The sequence below is a fragment of the Sebastes umbrosus genome, chromosome 22 (assembly GCF_015220745.1).
Source record: "Sebastes umbrosus isolate fSebUmb1 chromosome 22, fSebUmb1.pri, whole genome shotgun sequence".
NCBI classification, from domain to species: Eukaryota; Metazoa; Chordata; class Actinopteri; order Perciformes; family Sebastidae; genus Sebastes; species Sebastes umbrosus.
The window spans coordinates 4,558,261-4,579,495 of NC_051290.1; the positions used below are offsets into that span (position 1 = coordinate 4,558,261).

Below are 21,235 nucleotides of genomic sequence, written 5' to 3' on the forward strand. Positions count from 1 at the left end.
AACTAGGGAGCCGCTTCCCATGGGTCGGTAAGGTTTTTGGCTGGACTGCAGAGGTCCAGCCCAACAAACGCTGTTCAAATCTGTATAACAAACTTCATAAATACAAGCCCTGGTCTCAGCATATGCCTCCATACGTCCACCACTATCACTGACTTCCTTCTACCTTCCTATCCTCCCCTCCAGCTCTGAGTTGCACCCCCAACAGCCACTATGAGCCCTGTGCAGACCCCTGTCAGGAGACCTGCACCGGAAAACCTCCCTCCTGCGGTGGGCCTTGCTCCGAGGGCTGCGTGTGTGATCCCGGCTACATCCTGAGTGCCGGCAAGTGCGTCAGCAATAGTTCATGTGGCTGCACGTACACCAACGGCCAGTATTATGAGGTACAGTGATGTATGGTGGGAATGGTGAGGACATTTGTGAGGTGACTTTTGATTTGAGCTTCCTCCTGCTAACACAGTTCAAATGTGTGTGTCTGTGTATCAGCCTGGAGATGAGTTTTATGTGGAGGACTGTAAGCTGAAGTGTAGGTGCAATGCTCCCTTCGTTACCTGTGCCGCCTCTGATTGCCCTCCACTGCACGAGTGTAAACAACAGGACGGAGAGCTGGGCTGCTATCCCACCAGTAAGTTTACACCCACCACACAACTAATACTAACACTACCAAGGTAACTGAACTGGGTATGAAGTATACTGTACTTGTAGCAGCATATAAATGACAAAGCTAAAACATGCTCAGTTGTACCGGAGGGTAGGATTTTGTGCTCAACTAGTACTCCAGTGCCTTGGTAAATACTCATGTAGCTTTGATTTTGGGCAGAATTGAAGACAACCCTGTGGTTCCGCTTTCAATAACAGTAAAACCTCTTTGCATAGGCATACTCTGCCTGACAACTATGGAGGATGGAACCTGCCAAAATAAAAAAATAAATGAATAAATAACTGACTAAATAAATAAATTAATAAATATGTCATTAAACATAGCAAAAATAATATTAAAAATAATTGTAGCCATTACTTAATTGATAAAATGTGACATTAATTGATATTTCTTGTTTTAATTTGCTCCTTTTTTAATTTATCTTTGCATTAATTCCCTTATTTATTTACTCTTTTACTCTGTTTATTTTCCCTTTTATTTATGTATTGATTTTTTATTATTTTTTTATTTTATTCATTTATTTTAGCAACTCCAGTCCCGACTACACCAAAACCATCAACTCCTGGACCAACTACACCCAAACCATCAACTCCTGGACCAACTACACCCAAGCCATCAACTCCTGGACCAACAACAGCCAAGCCACCAAGTATGACATGTCCTTATCAATACTTCATTCAATTATTCACTTCTTTCTTTCTTTCTTACATTTATTTTCCCCATTTTTCATCAACCAATTTCTGTTCTTTCCGCTGTACAGAACCATGTCCTCCTGATGCAGAGTATATTGAATGTGGTCCAGCTTGTATCCCCACCTGTATGGAACCCTCCACCAACTGTTCTGGCTCATGTATCAGTGGCTGCTTCTGCAAACCAGGGTTCGTCTTCAAGGGACGGCGCTGTGTGCCACTGGAGAAATGTGGCTGTCTGGATGACCAGAATAACTATTATGAGGTCAGATGTCCTAGTTAATATACCCATATGCATACATTACTGTTAAGTAAAAATATATAATGGTAAGACAGTAAATGACAAGAAGGTAATACGATGTTGTTATAGTGACACACGGTACTTTATGCCAATATTAATCCTTTGTTCAATCCTTTGTTTTAGCCTGGCGAGATTATATATGGAGATGGCTGCTCAAAGCTGTGTCGCTGTGCGGGGAACTACACTTTGGAGTGTGTTGATAACTCTTGTGACGCCACTGAAGAGTGTCGCGAGGTTAATGGTGTTGCAGGCTGCTATCCTAAAGGTAATAATGTCTGGTAAATTGTCAAGGAATTGGTACAGGAACTGGTACTAGTAGCTTCGAAATGATCTGGTTCAAACACTGCGTTTTCCAACCATCTGCTGACATACAGTTCCTTTTTACCTTGTAGGTACATCCACATGCATAGCTTCTGGTGATCCCCACTACACCACCTTTGACAAACGCAAGTACAACTTCATGGGCAACTGCAGCTATTTGATGTCTAAACCCTGCAATGAAACAACTCTGCCACACTTTGAGGTCCACGCCGACAATGAACATCGCTTTAACAGGCCCACCATCTCCTATCTGAAGGCCGTACATGTATATGTACACACGGTGAAGATCTCCATCCTCAAAGGTGGCACTGTGCAGGTAAGACATGAGGGGAGGAACTAACAGGGTTATTTTTAAACAGCAGGGTGTAACCCTGGATATAGGGTTTTTATTTCCTCAGTAATCACCCATTATGTTATTTCCGCCTGCTTTCCGCACACAGGTGAACGGGACCAATGTAAACCTGCCGGTGAGTCCGGTCCCTGGTGTCTCCGTGTTCAAGTCAGGAAAGCACTACACTGTGTCCATGAACTTTGGTGTGACTGTTCGTTATGATGGAAACCACTTCATGGACATCAAAGTGATCAAAGAGTGAGTGAGGACTGAACAGACAGATCACTAGCTCTAAGTGAATTGTTGCTCTCTCTCGCTTCCACAAATCACTAACATGCCGATTTTCTTGTAATCTGCAGCTATGAGAACAAGCTCTGTGGACTGTGTGGAGATTACGACGGATCTTCTAAAGACGACTTCCGCAAACCAGATGGACTGTTGACCAACAATGCCAATGAATTTGGACACAGCTGGAACACGGATCCAGAGTGAGTAGCATGCATTAATATTTCTATAAACCACAATCACATACATTATCTGACTGGTTTTATACATTAGGTACAGACCAATCACCCCTTCATTATAATGACAAGGGACAAAAACTAAATAACCAACTCTGTAACTGACTATCTGTGTTGACAGGTGTAATAAGAAACCCAACACCACCATCCCTGAGTGCGATGGAGAGCAGGAACTGTATGAGAGCTCTGGATATTGCGGCATCATGCTGGACAAAAAAGGTCCCTTCGCTGTGTGCCACCCCAAAGTCAACCCTAATGTAAGTCACTTGAAATACAAGCACTACAATGTCATTAAAAATAAGAAGTTAAGAAGACAGAAATTACAATTTCTGATGTGTGTGTCTTCAGAATTACTTCAGGGACTGCGTCTTCGACCTGTGTGAGCTAGATGGAGCCAAGCCCATCCTGTGTGAAGCCATAGAAGCCTACGTCAATGAATGCCAGGACCGCGGGGTAAACATCGGACCATGGAGGAACGAAACCTTCTGCCGTGAGTGTTTTGGGTGAAAGAATGGATGGAGAAATGATAGATGGATGGAGAGATGTAGGGAGGGTACGATGGAGGCAACTAGGGAGCCGCTTCCCATGGGTCGGTAAGGTTTTTGGCTGGACTGCAGAGGTCCAGCCCAACAAACGCTTTTCAAATCTGTATAACACACTTCATAAATACAAGCCCTGGTCTCAGCATATGCCTCCATACATCCACCACTATCACTGACTTCCTTCTACCTTCCTATCCTCCCCTCCAGCTCTGAGTTGCACCCCCAACAGCCACTATGAGCCCTGTGCAGACCCCTGTCAGGAGACCTGCACCGGAAAACCTCCCTCCTGCGGTGGGCCTTGCTCCGAGGGCTGCGTGTGTGATCCCGGCTACGTCCTGAGTGCCGGCAAGTGCGTCAGGAATAGTTCGTGTGGCTGCTCGCACACCAACGGCCAGTATTATGAGGTAAAGTGATGTATGGTGGGAATGGTGAGGACATTTGTGAGGTATATTGTGACTTTTGATTTGAGCTTCCTCCTGCTAACACAGTTCAAATGTGTGTGTCTGTGTATCAGCCTGGAGATGAGTTTTATGTGGAGGACTGTAAGCTGAAGTGTAGGTGCAATGCTCCCTTCGTTACCTGTGCCGCCTCTGATTGCCCTCCACTGCACGAGTGTAAACAACAGGACGGAGAGCTGGGCTGCTATCCCACCAGTAAGTTTACACCCACCACACAACTAATACTAACACTACCAAGGTAACTGAACTGGGTATGAAGTATACTGTACTTGTAGCAGCATATAAATGACAAAGCTAAAACATGCTCAGTTGTACCGGAGGGTAGGATTTTGTGCTCAACTAGTACTCCAGTGCCTTGGTAAATACTCATGTAGCTTTGATTTTGGGCAGAATTGAAGACAACCCTGTGGTTCCGCTTTCAATAACAGTAAAACCTCTTTGCATAGGCATACTCTGCCTGACAACTATGGAGGATGGAACCTGCCAAAATAAAAAAATAAATGAATAAATAACTGACTAAATAAATAAATGAATAAATATGTCATTAAATATAGCAAAAATAATATTAAAAATAATTGTAGCCATTACTTAATTGATAAAATGTAACATTAATTGATATTTCTTGTTTTAATTTGCTCCTTTTTTAATTTATCTTTGCATTAATTCCCTTATTTATTTACTCTTTTACTCTGTTTATTTTCCCTTTTATTTATGTATTGATTTTTTATTATTTTTTTATTTTATTCATTTATTTTAGCAACTCCAGTCCCGACTACACCAAAACCATCAACTCCTGGACCAACTACACCCAAACCATCAACTCCCGGACCAACTACACCCAAACCATCAACTCCTGGACCAACTACACCCAAGCCATCAACTCCTGGACCAACAACAGCCAAGCCACCAAGTATGACATGTCCTTATCAATACTTCATTCAATTATTCACTTCTTTCTTTCTTTCTTACATTTATTTTCCCCATTTTTCATCAACCAATTTCTGTTCTTTCCGCTGTACAGAACCATGTCCTCCTGATGCAGAGTATATTGAATGTGGTCCAGCTTGTATCCCCACCTGTATGGAACCCTCCACCAACTGTTCTGGCTCATGTATCAGTGGCTGCTTCTGCAAACCAGGGTTCGTCTTCAAGGGACGGCGCTGTGTGCCACTGGAGAAATGTGGCTGTCTGGATGACCAGAATAACTATTATGAGGTCAGATGTCCTAGTTAATATACCCATATGCATACATTGCTGTTTAGTAAAAATATATAATGGTAAGACAGTAAATGACAAGAAGGTTGTACGATGTTGTTATAGTGACACACGGTACTTTATGCCAATATTAATCCTTTGTTCAATCCTTTGTTTTAGCCTGGCGAGATTATATATGGAGATGGCTGCTCAAAGCTGTGTCGCTGTGCGGGGAACTACACTTTGGAGTGTGTTGATAACTCCTGTGACGCCACTGAAGAGTGTCGCGAGGTTAATGGTGTTGCAGGCTGCTATCCTAAAGGTAATAATGTCTGGTAAATTGTCAAGGAATTGGTACAGGAACTGGTGCTAGAAGCTCGGAACGATCTGGTTCAAACACTGCGTTTTCCAACCATCTGCTAACATACAGTTCCTTTTACCTTGTAGGTACATCCACATGCATAGCGTCTGGTGATCCCCACTACACCACCTTTGACAAACGCAAGTACAACTTCATGGGCAACTGCAGCTATTTGATGTCTAAACCCTGCAATGAAACAACTCTGCCACACTTTGAGGTCCACGCCGACAATGAAAATCGCTTTAACAGGCCCACCATCTCCTATCTGAAGGCCGTACATGTATATGTACACACGGTGAAGATCTCCATCCTCAAAGGTGGCACTGTGCAGGTAAGAAATGAGGGGAGGAACTAACAGGGTTATTTTTAAACAGCAGGGTGTAACCCTTGATATAAGGTTTTTATTTCCTCAGTAATCACCCATTATGTTATTTCCGCCTGCTTTCCGCACACAGGTGAACGGGACCAATGTGAACCTGCCGGTGAGTCCGGCCCCTGGTGTCTCCGTGTTCAAGTCAGGAAAGCACTACACTGTGTCCATGAACTTTGGTGTGACTGTTCGTTATGATGGAAACCACTTCATGGACATCAAAGTGATCAAAGAGTGAGTGAGGACTGAACAGAGAGATCACTAGCTCTAACTGAAATATTTTTCTCTCTCGCTTCCACAAATCACTAACTTGCCGATTTTTGTGTAATCTGCAGCTATGAGAACAAGCTGTGTGGACTGTGTGGAGATTACGACGGATCTGCTAAAGACGACTTCCGTAAACCAGATGGACTGTTGACCAACAATGCCAATGAATTTGGACACAGCTGGAACACGGATCCAGAGTGAGTAGCATGCATTAATATTTCTATAAACCACAATCACATACATTATCTGACTGGTTTTATACGTTAGGTACAGACCAATCACCCCTTCATTATAATGACAAGGGACAAAAACTAAATAACCAACTCTCTAACTGACTATCTGTGTTGACAGGTGTAATAAGAAACCCAACACCACCATCCCTGAGTGCGATGGAGAGCAGGAACTGTATGAGAGCTCTGGATATTGCGGCATCATGCTGGACAAAAAAGGTCCCTTCGCTGTGTGCCACCCCAAAGTCAACCCTAATGTAAGTCACTTGAAATACAAGCACTACAATGTCATTAAAAATAAGAAGTTAAGAAGACAGAAATTACAATTTCTGATGTGTTTGTCTTCAGAATTACTTCAGGGACTGCGTCTTCGACCTGTGTGAGCTGGACGGAGCCAAGCCCATCCTGTGTGAAGCCATAGAAGCCTACGTCAATGAATGCCAGGACCGCGGGGTAAACATCGGACCATGGAGGAACGAAACCTTCTGCCGTGAGTGTTTTGGGTGAAAGAATGGATGGAGAAATGATAGATGGATGGAGAGATGTAGGGAGGGTACGATGGAGGAAACTAGGGAGCTGCTTCCCAAGGGTTAATAACCGCAGAGGTCCAGCCCTACAAACGCTTTTCAAATCTGTATAACACAATTCATAAATACAAGCCCTGGCCTCAGCATATGCCTCCATACATCCACCACTATCACTGACTTCCTTCTACCTTCCTATCCTCCCCTCCAGCTCTGAGTTGCACCCCCAACAGCCACTATGAGCCCTGTGCAGACCCCTGTCAGGAGACCTGCACCGGAAAACCTCCCTCCTGCGGTGGGCCTTGCTCCGAGGGCTGCGTGTGTGATCCCGGCTACGTCCTGAGTGCCGGCAAGTGCGTCAGGAATAGTTCGTGTGGCTGCTCGCACACCAACGGCCAGTATTATGAGGTACAGTGATGTATGGTGGGAATGGTGAGGACATTTGTGAGGTATATTGTGACTTTTGATTTGAGCTTCCTCCTGCTAACACAGTTCAAATGTGTGTGTCTGTGTATCAGCCTGGAGATGAGTTTTATGTGGAGGACTGTAAGCTGAAGTGTAGGTGCAATGCTCCCTTCGTTACCTGTGCCGCCTCTGATTGCCCTCCACTGCACGAGTGTAAACAACAGGACGGAGAGCTGGGCTGCTATCCCACCAGTAAGTTTACACCCACCACACAACTAACACTACTAACACTACCAAGGTAAGTGAACTGGGTATGAAGTATACTGTACTTGTAGCAGCATATAAATGACAAAGCTAAAACATGCTCAGTTGTACCGGAGGGTAGAATTTGGTGATCAACTTGTACTCCAGTGCCTTGGTAAATGCTCAAGTAGCTTTGAATTTGGACAGAACTGAGGACAACCCTGTGGTTTCGCTTTCAATAACAGTAAAACCTCTTTGCATATGCATACTCTGCTTGACAACTATGTAGGACAAAACCTGCCAAAATTAAAAATAAATGAATAAATAACTGACTAAATAAATAAATTAATAAATATGTCATTAAACATAGCAAAAATAATATTAAAAATAATTGTAGCCATTACTTAATGGATGAAATGAGACACAAATTGATATTTCTGTTTTAATTTGCTCCTTTTTTAATTTATCTTTGCATTAATTCCCTTATTTATTTACTCTTTTACTCTGTTTATGTTTCACTTTTATTTATGTATTGATTTTTATAAATTTTAATTTTATAAATTTATTTTTGCAACTCCAGTCACGACTACACCAAAGCCAACAACTCCTAGACCAACTACACCCAAACCATCAACTCCTGGACCAACTACACCCAAACCATCAACTCCTGGACCAACTACACCCAAACCATCAACTCCTGGACCAACTACACCAAAGCCATCAACTCCTGGACCAACAACAGCCAAACCACCAAGTATGACATGTCCTTATCAATACTTCATTCAATCATTCACTTCCTTCTTTCTTTCTTACATTTATTTTCCCTATCTTTCATCAACCAATTTCTGTTCTTTCCGCTGTACAGAACCATGTCCTCCCGATGCAGAGTATATTGAATGTGGTCCAGCTTGTATCCCCACCTGTATGGAACCCTCCACCAACTGTTCTGGCTCATGTATCAGTGGCTGCTTCTGCAAACCAGGGTTCGTCTTCAAGGGACGGCGCTGTGTGCCACTGGAGAAATGTGGCTGTCTGGATGACCAGAATAACTATTATGAGGTCAGATGTCCTAGTTAATATACCCATATGCATACATTGCTGTTTAGTAAAAATATATAATGGTCAGACAGTAAATGACAAGAAGGTTGTACGATGTTGTTATAGTGACACACGGTACTTTATGCCAATATTAATCCTTTGTTCAATCCTTTGTTTTAGCCTGGCGAGATTATATATGGAGATGGCTGCTCAAAGCTGTGTCGCTGTGCGGGGAACTACACTTTGGAGTGTGTTGATAACTCCTGTGACGCCACTGAAGAGTGTCGCGAGGTTAATGGTGTTGCAGGCTGCTATCCTAAAGGTAATAATGTCTGGTAAATTGTCAAGGAATTGGTACAGGAACTGGTACTAGTAGCTTCGAAATGATCTGGTTCAAACACTGCGTTTTCCAACCATCTGCTAACATACAGTTCCTTTTTACCTTGTAGGTACATCCACATGCATAGCTTCTGGTGATCCCCACTACACCACCTTTGACAAACGCAAGTACAACTTCATGGGCAACTGCAGCTACTTGATGTCTAAACCCTGCAATGAAACAACTCTGCCACACTTTGAGGTCCACGCCGACAATGAACATCGCTTTAACAGGCCCACCATCTCCTATCTGAAGGCCGTACATGTATATGTACACACGGTGAAGATCTCCATCCTCAAAGGTGGCACTGTGCAGGTAAGACATGAGGGGAGGAACTAACAGGGTTATTTTTAAACAGCAGGGTGTAACCCTGGATATAGGGTTTTTATTTCCTCAGTAATCACCCATTATGTTATTTCCGCCTGCTTTCCCCACACAGGTGAACGGGACCAATGTAAACCTGCCGGTGAGTCCGGTCCCTGGTGTCTCCGTGTTCAAGTCAGGAAAGCACTACACTGTGTCCATGAACTTTGGTGTGACTGTTCGTTATGATGGAAACCACTTCATGGACATCAAAGTGATCAAAGAGTGAGTGAGGACTGAACAGACAGATCACTAGCTCTAAGTGAATTGTTGCTCTCTCTCGCTTCCACAAATCACTAACATGCCGATTTTCTTGTAATCTGCAGCTATGAGAACAAGCTCTGTGGACTGTGTGGAGATTACGACGGATCTTCTAAAGACGACTTCCGTAAACCAGATGGACTGTTGACCAACAATGCCAATGAATTTGGACACAGCTGGAACACGGATCCAGAGTGAGTAGCATGCATTAATATTTCTATAAACCACAATCACATACATTATCTGACTGGTTTTATACATTAGGTACAGACCAATCACCCCTTCATTATAATGACAAGGGACAAAAACTAAATAACCAACTCTCTAACTGACTATCTGTGTTGACAGGTGTAATAAGAAACCCAACACCACCATCCCTGAGTGCGATGGAGAGCAGGAACTGTATGAGAGCTCTGGATATTGCGGCATCATGCTGGACAAAAAAGGTCCCTTCGCTGTGTGCCACCCCAAAGTCAACCCTAATGTAAGTCACTTGAAATACAAGCACTACAATGTCATTAAAAATAAGAAGTTAAGAAGACAGAAATTACAATTTCTGATGTGTTTGTCTTCAGAATTACTTCAGGGACTGCGTCTTCGACCTGTGTGAGCTGGATGGAGCCAAACCCATCCTGTGTGAAGCCATAGAAGCCTACGTCAATGAATGCCAGGACCGCGGGGTAAACATCGGACCATGGAGGAACGAAACCTTCTGCCGTGAGTGTTTTGGGTGAAAGAATGGATGGAGAAATGATAGATGGATGGAGAGATGTAGGGAGGGTACGATGGAGGAAACTAGGGAGCCGCTTCCCAAGGGTTAATAACCGCAGAGGTCCAGCCCTACAAACGCTTTTCAAATCTGTATAACACAATTCATAAATACAAGCCCTGGCCTCAGCATATGCCTCCATACGTCCACCACTATCACTGACTTCCTTCTACCTTCCTATCCTCCCCTCCAGCTCTGAGTTGCACCCCCAACAGCCACTATGAGCCCTGTGCAGACCCCTGTCAGGAGACCTGCACCGGAAAACCTCCCTCCTGCGGTGGGCCTTGCTCCGAGGGCTGCGTGTGTGATCCCGGCTACGTCCTGAGTGCCGGCAAGTGCGTCAGGAATAGTTCATGTGGCTGCTCGCACACCAACGGCCAGTATTATGAGGTAAAGTGATGTATGGTGGGAATGGTGAGGACATTTGTGAGGTATATTGTGACTTTTGATTTGAGCTTCCTCCTGCTAACACAGTTCAAATGTGTGTGTCTGTGTATCAGCCTGGAGATGAGTTTTATGTGGAGGACTGTAAGCTGAAGTGTAGGTGCAATGCTCCCTTCGTTACCTGTGCCGCCTCTGATTGCCCTCCACTGCACGAGTGTAAACAACAGGACGGAGAGCTGGGCTGCTATCCCACCAGTAAGTTTACACCCACCACACAACTAACACTACTAACACTACCAAGGTAAGTGAACTGGGTATGAAGTATACTGTACTTGTAGCAGCATATAAATGACAAAGCTAAAACATGCTCAGTTGTACCGGAGGGTAGAATTTGGTGATCAACTTGTACTCCAGTGCCTTGGTAAATGCTCAAGTAGCTTTGAATTTGGACAGAACTGAGGACAACCCTGTGGTTCCGCTTTCAATAACAGTAAAACCTCTTTGCATATGCATACTCTGCTTGACAACTATGTAGGACAAAACCTGCCAAAATTAAAAATAAATGAATAAATAACTGACTAAATAAATAAATTAATAAATATGTCATTAAATATAGCAAAAATAATATTAAAAATAATTGTAGCCATTACTTAATGGATGAAATGAGACACAAATTGATATTTCTGTTTTAATTTGCTCCTTTTTTAATTTATCTTTGCATTAATTCCCTTATTTATTTACTCTTTTACTCTGTTTATGTTTCACTTTTATTTATGTATTGATTTTTATAAATTTTAATTTTATAAATTTATTTTTGCAACTCCAGTCACGACTACACCAAAGCCAACAACTCCTAGACCAACTACACCCAAACCATCAACTCCTGGACCAACTACACCCAAACCATCAACTCCTGGACCAACTACACCAAAGCCATCAACTCCTGGACCAACAACAGCCAAGCCACCAAGTATGACATGTCCTTATCAATACTTCATTCAATCATTCACTTCTTTCTTTCTTTCTTACATTTATTTTCCCTATCTTTCATCAACCAATTTCTGTTCTTTCCGCTGTACAGAACCATGTCCTCCCGATGCAGAGTATATTGAATGTGGTCCAGCTTGTATCCCCACCTGTATGGAACCCTCCACCAACTGTTCTGGCTCATGTATCAGTGGCTGCTTCTGCAAACCAGGGTTCGTCTTCAAGGGACGGCGCTGTGTGCCACTGGAGAAATGTGGCTGTCTAGATGACCAGAATAACTATTATGAGGTCAGATGTCCTAGTTAATATACCCATATGCATACATTGCTGTTTAGTAAAAATATATAATGGTAAGACAGTAAATGACAAGAAGGTTGTACGATGTTGTTATAGTGACACACGGTACTTTATGCCAATATTAATCCTTTGTTCAATCCTTTGTTTTAGCCTGGCGAGATTATATATGGAGATGGCTGCTCAAAGCTGTGTCGCTGTGCGGGGAACTACACTTTGGAGTGTGTTGATAACTCCTGTGACGCCACTGAAGAGTGTCGCGAGGTTAATGGTGTTGCAGGCTGCTATCCTAAAGGTAATAATGTCTGGTAAATTGTCAAGGAATTGGTACAGGAACTGGTGCTAGAAGCTCGGAACGATCTGGTTCAAACACTGCGTTTTCCAACCATCTGCTAACATACAGTTCCTTTTTACCTTGTAGGTACATCCACATGCATAGCATCTGGTGATCCCCACTACACCACCTTTGACAAACGCAAGTACAACTTCATGGGCAACTGCAGCTACTTGATGTCTAAACCCTGCAATGAAACAACTCTGCCACACTTTGAGGTCCACGCCGACAATGAAAATCGCTTTAACAGGCCCACCATCTCCTATCTGAAGGCCGTACATGTATATGTACACACGGTGAAGATCTCCATCCTCAAAGGTGGCACTGTGCAGGTAAGACATGAGGGGAGGAACTAACAGGGTTATTTTTAAACAGCAGGGTGTAACCCTGGATATAGGGTTTTTAATAATTAACTGTTTCTACTTCCTCAGTAATCACCCATTATGGTATTTCCGTCTGCTTTCCCCACACAGGTGAACGGGACCAATGTAAACCTACCGGTGAGTCCGGCCCCTGGTGTCTCCGTGTTCAAGTCAGGAAAGCACTACACTGTGTCCATGAACTTTGGTGTGACTGTTCGTTATGATGGAAACCACTTCATGGACATCAAAGTGATCAAAGAGTGAGTGAAGACTGAACAGAGAGATGTAGCTTTAAATTAAATGTTGCTCTCTCGCTTCCGCAAATCACTAACTTGACGATTTTCTTGTAATCTGCAGCTATGAGAACAAGCTGTGTGGACTGTGTGGAGATTACGACGGATCTTCTAAAGACGACTTCCGTAAACCAGATGGATTGTTGACCAACAATGCCAATGAATTTGGACACAGCTGGAACACGGATCCAGAGTGAGTAGCATGCATTAATATTTCTATAAACCACAAACACATACATTATCTGACTGGTTTTATACATTAGGTACAGACCAATCACCCCTTCATTATAATGACAAGGGACAAAAACTAACTAACCAACACACAGAGCTTCTCTAACTGACTGTCTGTGTTGACAGGTGTAATAAGAAACCCAACACCACCATCCCTGAGTGCGATGGAGAGCAGGAACTGTATGAGAGCTCTGGATATTGCGGCATCCTGCTGGACAAAAAAGGTCCCTTCGCTGTGTGCCACCCCAAAGTCAACCCTAATGTAAGTCACTTGAAATACAAGCACTACAATATCATTAAAAATAAGAAGTTAAGAAGACAGAAATTACAATTTCTGATGTGTGTGTCTTCAGAATTACTTCAGGGACTGCGTCTTCGACCTGTGTGAGCTGGACGGAGCCAAGCCCATCCTGTGTGAAGCCATAGAAGCCTACGTCAATGAATGCCAGGACCGCGGGGTAAACATCGGACCATGGAGGAACGAAACCTTCTGCCGTGAGTGTTTTGGGTGAAAGAATGGATGGAGAAATGATAGATGGATGGAGAGATGTAGGGAGGGTACGATGGAGGCAACTAGGGAGCCGCTTCCCATGGGTCTGTAAGGTTTTTGGCTAGACCGCAGAGTCCCAGAGGACCCTACAAACGCTGTTCAAATCTGTATAACAAACTTCATAAATACAAGCCCTGGCCTCAGCATATGCCTCCATACGTCCACCACTATCACTGACTTCCTTCTACCTTCCTATCCTCCCCTCCAGCTCTGAGTTGCACCCCCAACAGCCACTATGAGCCCTGTGCAGACCCCTGTCAGGAGACCTGCTCTGGGAAACCTCCCTCCTGCGGTGGGCCCTGCTCCGAGGGCTGCGTGTGTGATCCCGGCTACGTCCTGAGTGCCGGCAAGTGCGTCAAGAAGAATACATGTGGCTGCTCGCACACCAACGGCCAGTATTATGAGGTAAAGTGATGTATGGTGGGAATGGTGAGGACATTTGTGAGGTATATTGTGACTTTTGATTTGAGCTTCCTCCTGCTAACACAGTTCAAATGTGTGTGTCTGTGTATCAGCCTGGAGATGAGTTTTATGTGGAGGACTGTAAGCTGAAGTGTAGGTGCAATGCTCCCTTCGTTACCTGTGCCGCCTCTGATTGCCCTCCACTGCACGAGTGCAAACACCAGGACGGAGAGCTGGGCTGCTATCCCACCAGTAAGTTTACACCCACCACACTACTACCACTACTAACACTACCAAAATAACCAAACTGGGTATGAAGTATACTGTACTTGCCTTGTAGCAGCATATAAATGACATAAAGCTGGAACATACTCATGTAGCTTTGAATTTGGACAGAATTGAGGACAACCCTGTGATTCCGCTTTCAATAACAGTAAAACCTCTTTGCATAGGCATACTCTGCTTGACAATTATGGAGGATGGAACCTGCCAAAATAAAAAAATAAATGAATAAATAAATAATTGACTCAATAAATAAATAAATATGTCATTAAATGTAACAAAAATAATATTATAAATAAATGTAGCCATTAATTAATTGATAAAATGTGACATGAATTGATATTTCTGTTTTAATTTGCTCCTTTTTTAATTTATCTTTGCATTAATTCCCTTATTTATTTACTTTTTACCTAATTTATTTTCCCCTTTTATTTATGTATTTATTTTATTAATTTTATTTGTTTATTTTTGTATTTATTTTTTAATTATTTGTATATTTTTAATGTATTTATTTATTTATTTCTGCATGATTTTCCCTTTGCATTTCACCCCCAAGTTATTTTTTTCTCTACACCTTCTTTTTACATTTCTTTATGCATTTCTGCCTCATTATGCAAATGAGTGTATCATCATGGGGTCAGGGTGACATTTCAGCTAATGTTAGCGTTAGTTTGCTATATCGACATATTGAGGTTGCAATGTTTACCTTTACCTCGGAGGTCGTATGGCATATTCAAACTATTCAACTATACTCTCTCTCTCTCTCTCTCTCTCAGGCTCTCAGGACTGTGTGGTGTCTGGAGATCCTCACTACAACACGTTTGACAAGAAGTTCTACAGCTTCATGGGAACATGCACCTACACACTGGCCAGAACCTGCAAGAACAACACAGGTAGGAACATTTAGTTTAATGTCTATAATTGTTGCAACCTGCCAAAAACTCCTAAATGCACAACCACATTTAAATGGCACATGTACAGTATGTATCTTCTTCAAGTTATCCTGTAAAATCTGATGTCCTTGCACCAGGAGGTGGCACTACAACTACATGATAAATCAATAAAGAGGGCATTAATCCGATTTATTGCAGAGTTCATCGTTGTACAGTGGGAAGACATATTTCCATTTGTGGTTTTTGGACATTTTGCATGTGATAAATTCACATTTACATGCTGTTAATTACACTTAGTAGACAATGAAGTGTTTGTTTGCTCCCTGTGCAGGTCCTTGGTTCTCAGTGGAGGGGAAGAATGAGGAGAGAGGAGCGCCAGGTCTGTCCTACCTGAGGAAGCTCTACGTCACCGTGAATGGAATCACTGTGACCCTGATGAAGACGAGGAGGACGCTGGTCAGTATGAACATTTAAACTAGCACACAATGTGTCTATAAATATACTTTTACAAGCTGTCAGTATCACAAGAGGATGACTGGACACCACATGTGTATATACATGTGCTGCACACACAGCAGCTGCATCACTCTCTCTATATCTTAAGCCCGTGGTTTAGTGAAATTACAGCTTTCGCCTTTTTTTATTTCATCTTATCCTTGACTTTTATCTCTTTTTAATGCCATAATCCCACAACTCTTCCTCCTCCTCGTCTCCTGTACTTATCCGTCCACAGATCAAACAGGTTTCTAAATCCCAGCTGGGGTTTTTATTCACGTGTCAAATTTGAAAAGCTGACAGGAAACTGTAAATATTTCCAAAATATTAAGTGTAGCTTCTGTTTATCTTTATGTTGTCTTTTTCTCCGACAGGTGAACGGACGGCGAGTGGCCCTCCCTCACTCCCCCTCTCCTCTCATCTCCCTCAGCCTCGCTGGTCAGTACGTCACCCTGCAGACGCCCTTCGGCCTTCGGGTTCGCTGGGATGGAAACCATTACGCCCAGATCTCAGTCCCCAGGTTGGTATGGAGGTTCACTCAGATATAACAATATGCACACATAAAATTCAGCAGGTAAATGTTTCCATCGTTTTCCATCTTTTCATCAATAATTAAAGCTTCAGTAGGCAGAATATTTTTGGCATCATTGGTCAAAAAAAGCCATAATAACCTTTCAGCATATTGTAATGTGAAAACTAGATTTCTGCACCTCCTCATGGCTCTGTTTTCAGGCTAAAAATAAATGTAGCCACTAATTAATTAATAAAATGTGAGATAAATTGATATTTCTGTTTTAATTGGCTTCTTTTTTTATTTATCTTTGTATTAATTCCCTTATTTATTTACTCTTTTAATCTGCTTATTTTTCCCTTTTATTTATATACAGTATTTACTTTAAATATTTTATAAATTTAATTTATTTATTTTTTAATTATTTATATATTTAGCATTTATTCTTTATTTATTTTTGCATTTATTTTTTAATCATTTATATATTTAGCATTTATTCTTTATTTATTTTATATTTATTTTTAAATGTATTTATTTATTAATTTATCTTGCATTTTTATTCACATTGATAAAATGTGAGATAAATTGATATTTTTGTTTTAATTTGCTTCTTTTTCAAATTTATCTTTGTATTAATTCCCTTATTTATTTACTCTTTTCTCTGTTCTTTTTTATTTATTCATTTTTAATTTAATTTGTTTATTTTTGCATTTATTTTTTAATCATTTATATATTTTTGCATCTATTTTATATTTATTTTAAATGTATGTATTTATTTATGTATTTATATTTCTCTCTCCTTGTTTGCTTGCATCTCCATGTGGAATTTTTCTTTTTTTTTATTCACATACACATAAAATTCAGCAGGTAAATGTTTCCATCGTTTTCCATCGTTTCATTGATAATTAAATCTTCAGTAGGCAGAATATTTTTGGCATCTACTGTTTATTAAAACGAAAGGAATTACAAACAATAACATAGGCTAACTGGAATAACTAAAGTACGTAACGTGAAGTGACGGTCAACAGAAAACATTTAAAATGATGAACACTAAATGTATTTAGACTGGAAATGAAGCAGTTGAAACACACCCTGAAAAACAGATTGATATGGGCTGTAAATAGTATAAGATGCTCTAGAAGGTCATAGTTTAATCTCGGTGGAGGTATATTTCAGGGGAAATCAGATCAATCTGTAGTTCAGAGGTCATACAGATGTCCTATTTCTAATAAATCCTCCCAACAGTCTTAATACCTTGCCTCTATATCTTCCATTAATGATGGCCCGACTGATAGTATCAGATGAAGAGATTTATGTATTCTGTTTATTTGTTTATAAGGGCCAAGCACTATTTAACCTTCTAAGTCTTCTTAAGACGTCCGTCCTCATCTCTTAATCCCGTCCTCTCTTTGTCCTTGTCCCCCCCCTCAGCTCCTACTACGACCAGATGTGTGGTCTCTGTGGTGACTACGATGGGAACCCAGCCAACGACTTCACCAAACCAAATGGCGTTCTGGTGGGAAATGTCAACGACTTCGCGAACAGCTGGCAGACAGAAGAGGACGAGGATGACTCGTGAGTTCACACGCATTCGCTTTAGCAGCTGGAATCTGGGAATTTACGGATTTCCTTCGAACTTCCTTAGAAAGTCACATGTAGTTCGAACATGTGACTGAACTGCATGTGACGAGGCTCCAGAATCTCTACATGCATTCAGTTACTAATAGTAAAACAAACAAATTATATAAGTTATGCAATGTATGGAAAAATATATTTTGCATTTATTTTTTTTAATTATTTATATATTTTAGCATTTATCTTTTTTATATGTTTTAGCATTTATTTTTCATTTATTTTATATATATTTTTTAAATGTATGTATTTATTTATTGTTTATTTCTCTCTTCTCCTAACAAAGTGTTACCTTATGTTATACGGTGTGGAGAAATTATTAATATTATTCAAAGAATAATTAAATTTGAGAAAATAAAAATAAAAATTGCCATGATTCCTGAGGATAAAGTAACATGACCCCGTTGTTGTGTTCTTATTGATCAGGTGTAACCCCGGCACCAAGCCCGACCCCGACTGTGACCCCAAACTTGAGGCTGATGTGGTGAAACCGGACAAATGCGGCAAAATCAAAGACCCTGCCGGACCCTTCAGGTGAGAAAGCAGCTTCTTTTTCTTACTAGTTATTCACTATTTACTTACGGTAAATGTCTTTATTCTTTTATTTGACTGATATATTTGACTTCAGGACATCTCTGATTACATACATGACGGAAAAACAAACATTTTTATTGGATTAATTTGTATTAACCTGTAGCTGTTCACCTTAGTTCAATATGGGACCTCCCTGTTCTGAGCAGTGTCAGCACTTATTTATCTGGCGGGATGGGGGTCTATCAGATAACGCACTGTGGACAAAGGCTAGTATGAGGGTGTGACTGTAGAAAGTGTTTTCAGATTACGGTTTATTGGTTCAATTTTGCCGCACAGACGGTGGGTGTTTTTTATTTTGAAAGGGGTTACCAGCGGTTACTGCAGGAGAGACAGATTGTGGTATCTTTACAAAGATTGTCTATCTCATTTATCTATTTCAGATTACAGATATAGCTCGTTCTTGGAAATATCACATGAACGGCATTGGACTCTGAACCATATTAAAGCACACACACATACACATTTATATGTTTTATTGTTATACATACATGTTCGTTTGTTCATGGCGAGTTGATTGAAACCATAATGCAAAACTATAAATCTGGCTTTTTCTTTCCATGGCAAGGAATGTGTGTTAGAAGGAGAAATACTTGAGTAACTAAAATCATAATAACACACTTATTGGATAATTTATGCAATTGTCTGTACATAAATCTATTTAAAAATGTATATTTATTTCCGACTTCAATCCATATTTGTTGGCGTTTAGCCTTTTAAAAACAACATTTTCACTGTGGTCAAAAAAACTATTTACTCTATTCACCATGAATTACATTTATTTTACCACAATAACAAAAATTCTATTTCAGCTAGTAAATTAATTAAGTCGTTACAAATAAAGATGATATTATGTATCTGCATTTGCTTGGCGAATCCGTCAAGACGATATCACTTTATGTTGACGAAACAGACGAGGTATGTTCATTAAAGAAAGTTGATTTAATATAAAAAAAAGTAAGGCTTTTAAAGTTAACGCGATAATAACGCGTTAACGCAAAGTTTTAACGCCACTAACTTATTTAATGCATTAATGCAACTTTTAGGTTGTAGCGGGCTCAGTTTAGTGAAGTTACTGGTATCATATGAAACTAAAAAACCTAATAAATCCATTGGTACCAACCATGTCATACTAGCTTGTTGGAGAGAAGGTTAAATAACGCTCCAAACTTGCACTAAATTTTGGCGAGGAAAAACTGTCATGGCCATTTTCAAAGGAGTCCCTTGACCTCTGACCTCAAGATCAGTGAATGAAAATGGGTTCTATGGGTACCCTCGAGTCTCCCCTTTACAGACATGCCCACTTTATGATAATCACATAACTGAGTGTTTTCTCTGTTCCAGGGAGTGTATCGGTGTGGTGGATCCCACTCCATTCTTCCAGAGCTGCGTGTACGACATGTGTCAGTTCAACGGCCAGCAGCACGTACTGTGTGACCAGCTGCAGGCCTACACCGACGCCTGCCAGAGCGCCGGAGCCAAAGTCCACCAGTGGAGGACTCCGAGCTTCTGTCGTAAGTCTTTTTTTAGTCTCTGGTGTTTAGAAGCTCCACAAACTGCCTTGACAGCTAGCGAGCGCCTGCCGAGGTCGTTACCTCGCCAGCCGGGCGGTCACGCTCACAGACCGCTATGAGCTGGCTGTAGCTCTCTAGAGACCGGTCTGTAGACAAGGGCGGCTTTTATTTCCTTGTTGATGAATAGTTTGTTTAAATATCACAACATAAATGTCCACGGGAACCTGTGGTTATCTGCCTTTTTGGAGGTGAAGAGCTCCACAATCGCCTGCGGGCGTAGCTTGCTCGCCAGCCGGCCAGTAACGCTCACAGAGCGGCTACAGAGCAGCAGGAAGTGGCGAGGGATAGAGCCGCCTCTGACAACATGAGCCTTTTTAACATTACTCTAATATCTGGAGGGAGATCAGTCCACTGTTTTGTTGCTGTAACTGAAAAATGTTTTTTGTGACTTTAGAGGTGTGGCTGTATGAAACCTAACATTCATCTTTTCATCCTGCTACCCCTCCTTTTATCTATCCCTGTCTCTATCCTAACCTCCTTTGGTTCATCCTACTACCCCTCCTTAACTCATTCATCCTACCCTCCTACCCTGCCTCATCCCTGTGCTCCTCCATACAGCCCTGGCCTGTCCTCCCAACAGCTCCTACTCTCTGTGCACCAGCTCGTGTCCGGAGACGTGTCTCGGTGTGGTCGGACCACCCGGCTGCGAGGACGTGTGCGTGGAGGGTTGCGAGTGTAACCCGGGCTTCATCCTCAGCAACGACAAGTGTGTGTCGCTGAAAGACTGCGGCTGCGTGGACACCGGTGGATCCTACCACCCTGTAAGTGGGAACAACGTCACGAAAGTCACTTGTAATTTAGTCAAAGCGTTCACGTCTTGCTGCCACTCATAGTTCACCCTCTGAGACGCACTATAGACCTTAACGGAGGCATCAGTATTGATATGTTCCTGGTATTTATCTTGAAAGCATGAACAGACAATGTTTCAAGCACATACTCAACAATATTTTGTATGTGTGTGTTTAACGTCAGGCGGGTGATGACTGGTACTTGGAGGGTTGTGAGCAGAAGTGTGTGTGTCACAGTGGAGGTTTGATCCAGTGTCACAACACCAGCTGTAAACCAACCACTGAGAGCTGCCAGCTACAAGACGGAGAGTACGAGTGTCGTCCTCTGGGTATGTTAAACACACTCACACGTACAATATCTTTGAATGAAATAATGCAACTGGGAATTCCTTATAGCTCTAAACAAG

At 41.8% G+C, this 21,235-nt stretch overlaps 1 protein-coding gene across 1 annotated transcript in view; it reads left to right on the forward strand.

Annotated features, from left to right (window-relative positions):
* Nucleotides 1-21,235, forward strand: part of zanl (zonadhesin, like) — a 39,573-nt gene that overhangs the window by 7,781 nt on the left and 10,557 nt on the right. The window contains exons 17-58 of the mRNA XM_037759563.1: nucleotides 184-380; nucleotides 484-622; nucleotides 2,041-2,285; nucleotides 2,410-2,558; nucleotides 2,660-2,788; nucleotides 2,943-3,078; nucleotides 3,170-3,311; nucleotides 3,571-3,767; nucleotides 4,551-5,036; nucleotides 5,196-5,337; nucleotides 5,463-5,707; nucleotides 5,832-5,980; nucleotides 6,082-6,210; nucleotides 6,365-6,500; nucleotides 6,592-6,733; nucleotides 6,979-7,175; nucleotides 7,286-7,424; nucleotides 8,903-9,147; nucleotides 9,272-9,420; nucleotides 9,522-9,650; nucleotides 9,805-9,940; nucleotides 10,032-10,173; nucleotides 10,419-10,615; nucleotides 10,726-10,864; nucleotides 11,436-11,579; nucleotides 11,691-11,884; nucleotides 12,044-12,185; nucleotides 12,312-12,556; nucleotides 12,698-12,846; nucleotides 12,944-13,072; nucleotides 13,237-13,372; nucleotides 13,464-13,605; nucleotides 13,869-14,065; nucleotides 14,176-14,314; nucleotides 15,121-15,237; nucleotides 15,569-15,693; nucleotides 16,107-16,252; nucleotides 17,675-17,818; nucleotides 18,302-18,409; nucleotides 19,811-19,980; nucleotides 20,599-20,801; nucleotides 21,013-21,157. Of these exons, the coding sequence (XP_037615491.1) occupies nucleotides 184-380; nucleotides 484-622; nucleotides 2,041-2,285; nucleotides 2,410-2,558; nucleotides 2,660-2,788; nucleotides 2,943-3,078; nucleotides 3,170-3,311; nucleotides 3,571-3,767; nucleotides 4,551-5,036; nucleotides 5,196-5,337; nucleotides 5,463-5,707; nucleotides 5,832-5,980; nucleotides 6,082-6,210; nucleotides 6,365-6,500; nucleotides 6,592-6,733; nucleotides 6,979-7,175; nucleotides 7,286-7,424; nucleotides 8,903-9,147; nucleotides 9,272-9,420; nucleotides 9,522-9,650; nucleotides 9,805-9,940; nucleotides 10,032-10,173; nucleotides 10,419-10,615; nucleotides 10,726-10,864; nucleotides 11,436-11,579; nucleotides 11,691-11,884; nucleotides 12,044-12,185; nucleotides 12,312-12,556; nucleotides 12,698-12,846; nucleotides 12,944-13,072; nucleotides 13,237-13,372; nucleotides 13,464-13,605; nucleotides 13,869-14,065; nucleotides 14,176-14,314; nucleotides 15,121-15,237; nucleotides 15,569-15,693; nucleotides 16,107-16,252; nucleotides 17,675-17,818; nucleotides 18,302-18,409; nucleotides 19,811-19,980; nucleotides 20,599-20,801; nucleotides 21,013-21,157 (7,011 nt within the window). The remainder of the gene's footprint in view (nucleotides 1-183; nucleotides 381-483; nucleotides 623-2,040; nucleotides 2,286-2,409; nucleotides 2,559-2,659; nucleotides 2,789-2,942; nucleotides 3,079-3,169; nucleotides 3,312-3,570; nucleotides 3,768-4,550; nucleotides 5,037-5,195; nucleotides 5,338-5,462; nucleotides 5,708-5,831; nucleotides 5,981-6,081; nucleotides 6,211-6,364; nucleotides 6,501-6,591; nucleotides 6,734-6,978; nucleotides 7,176-7,285; nucleotides 7,425-8,902; nucleotides 9,148-9,271; nucleotides 9,421-9,521; nucleotides 9,651-9,804; nucleotides 9,941-10,031; nucleotides 10,174-10,418; nucleotides 10,616-10,725; nucleotides 10,865-11,435; nucleotides 11,580-11,690; nucleotides 11,885-12,043; nucleotides 12,186-12,311; nucleotides 12,557-12,697; nucleotides 12,847-12,943; nucleotides 13,073-13,236; nucleotides 13,373-13,463; nucleotides 13,606-13,868; nucleotides 14,066-14,175; nucleotides 14,315-15,120; nucleotides 15,238-15,568; nucleotides 15,694-16,106; nucleotides 16,253-17,674; nucleotides 17,819-18,301; nucleotides 18,410-19,810; nucleotides 19,981-20,598; nucleotides 20,802-21,012; nucleotides 21,158-21,235) is intronic.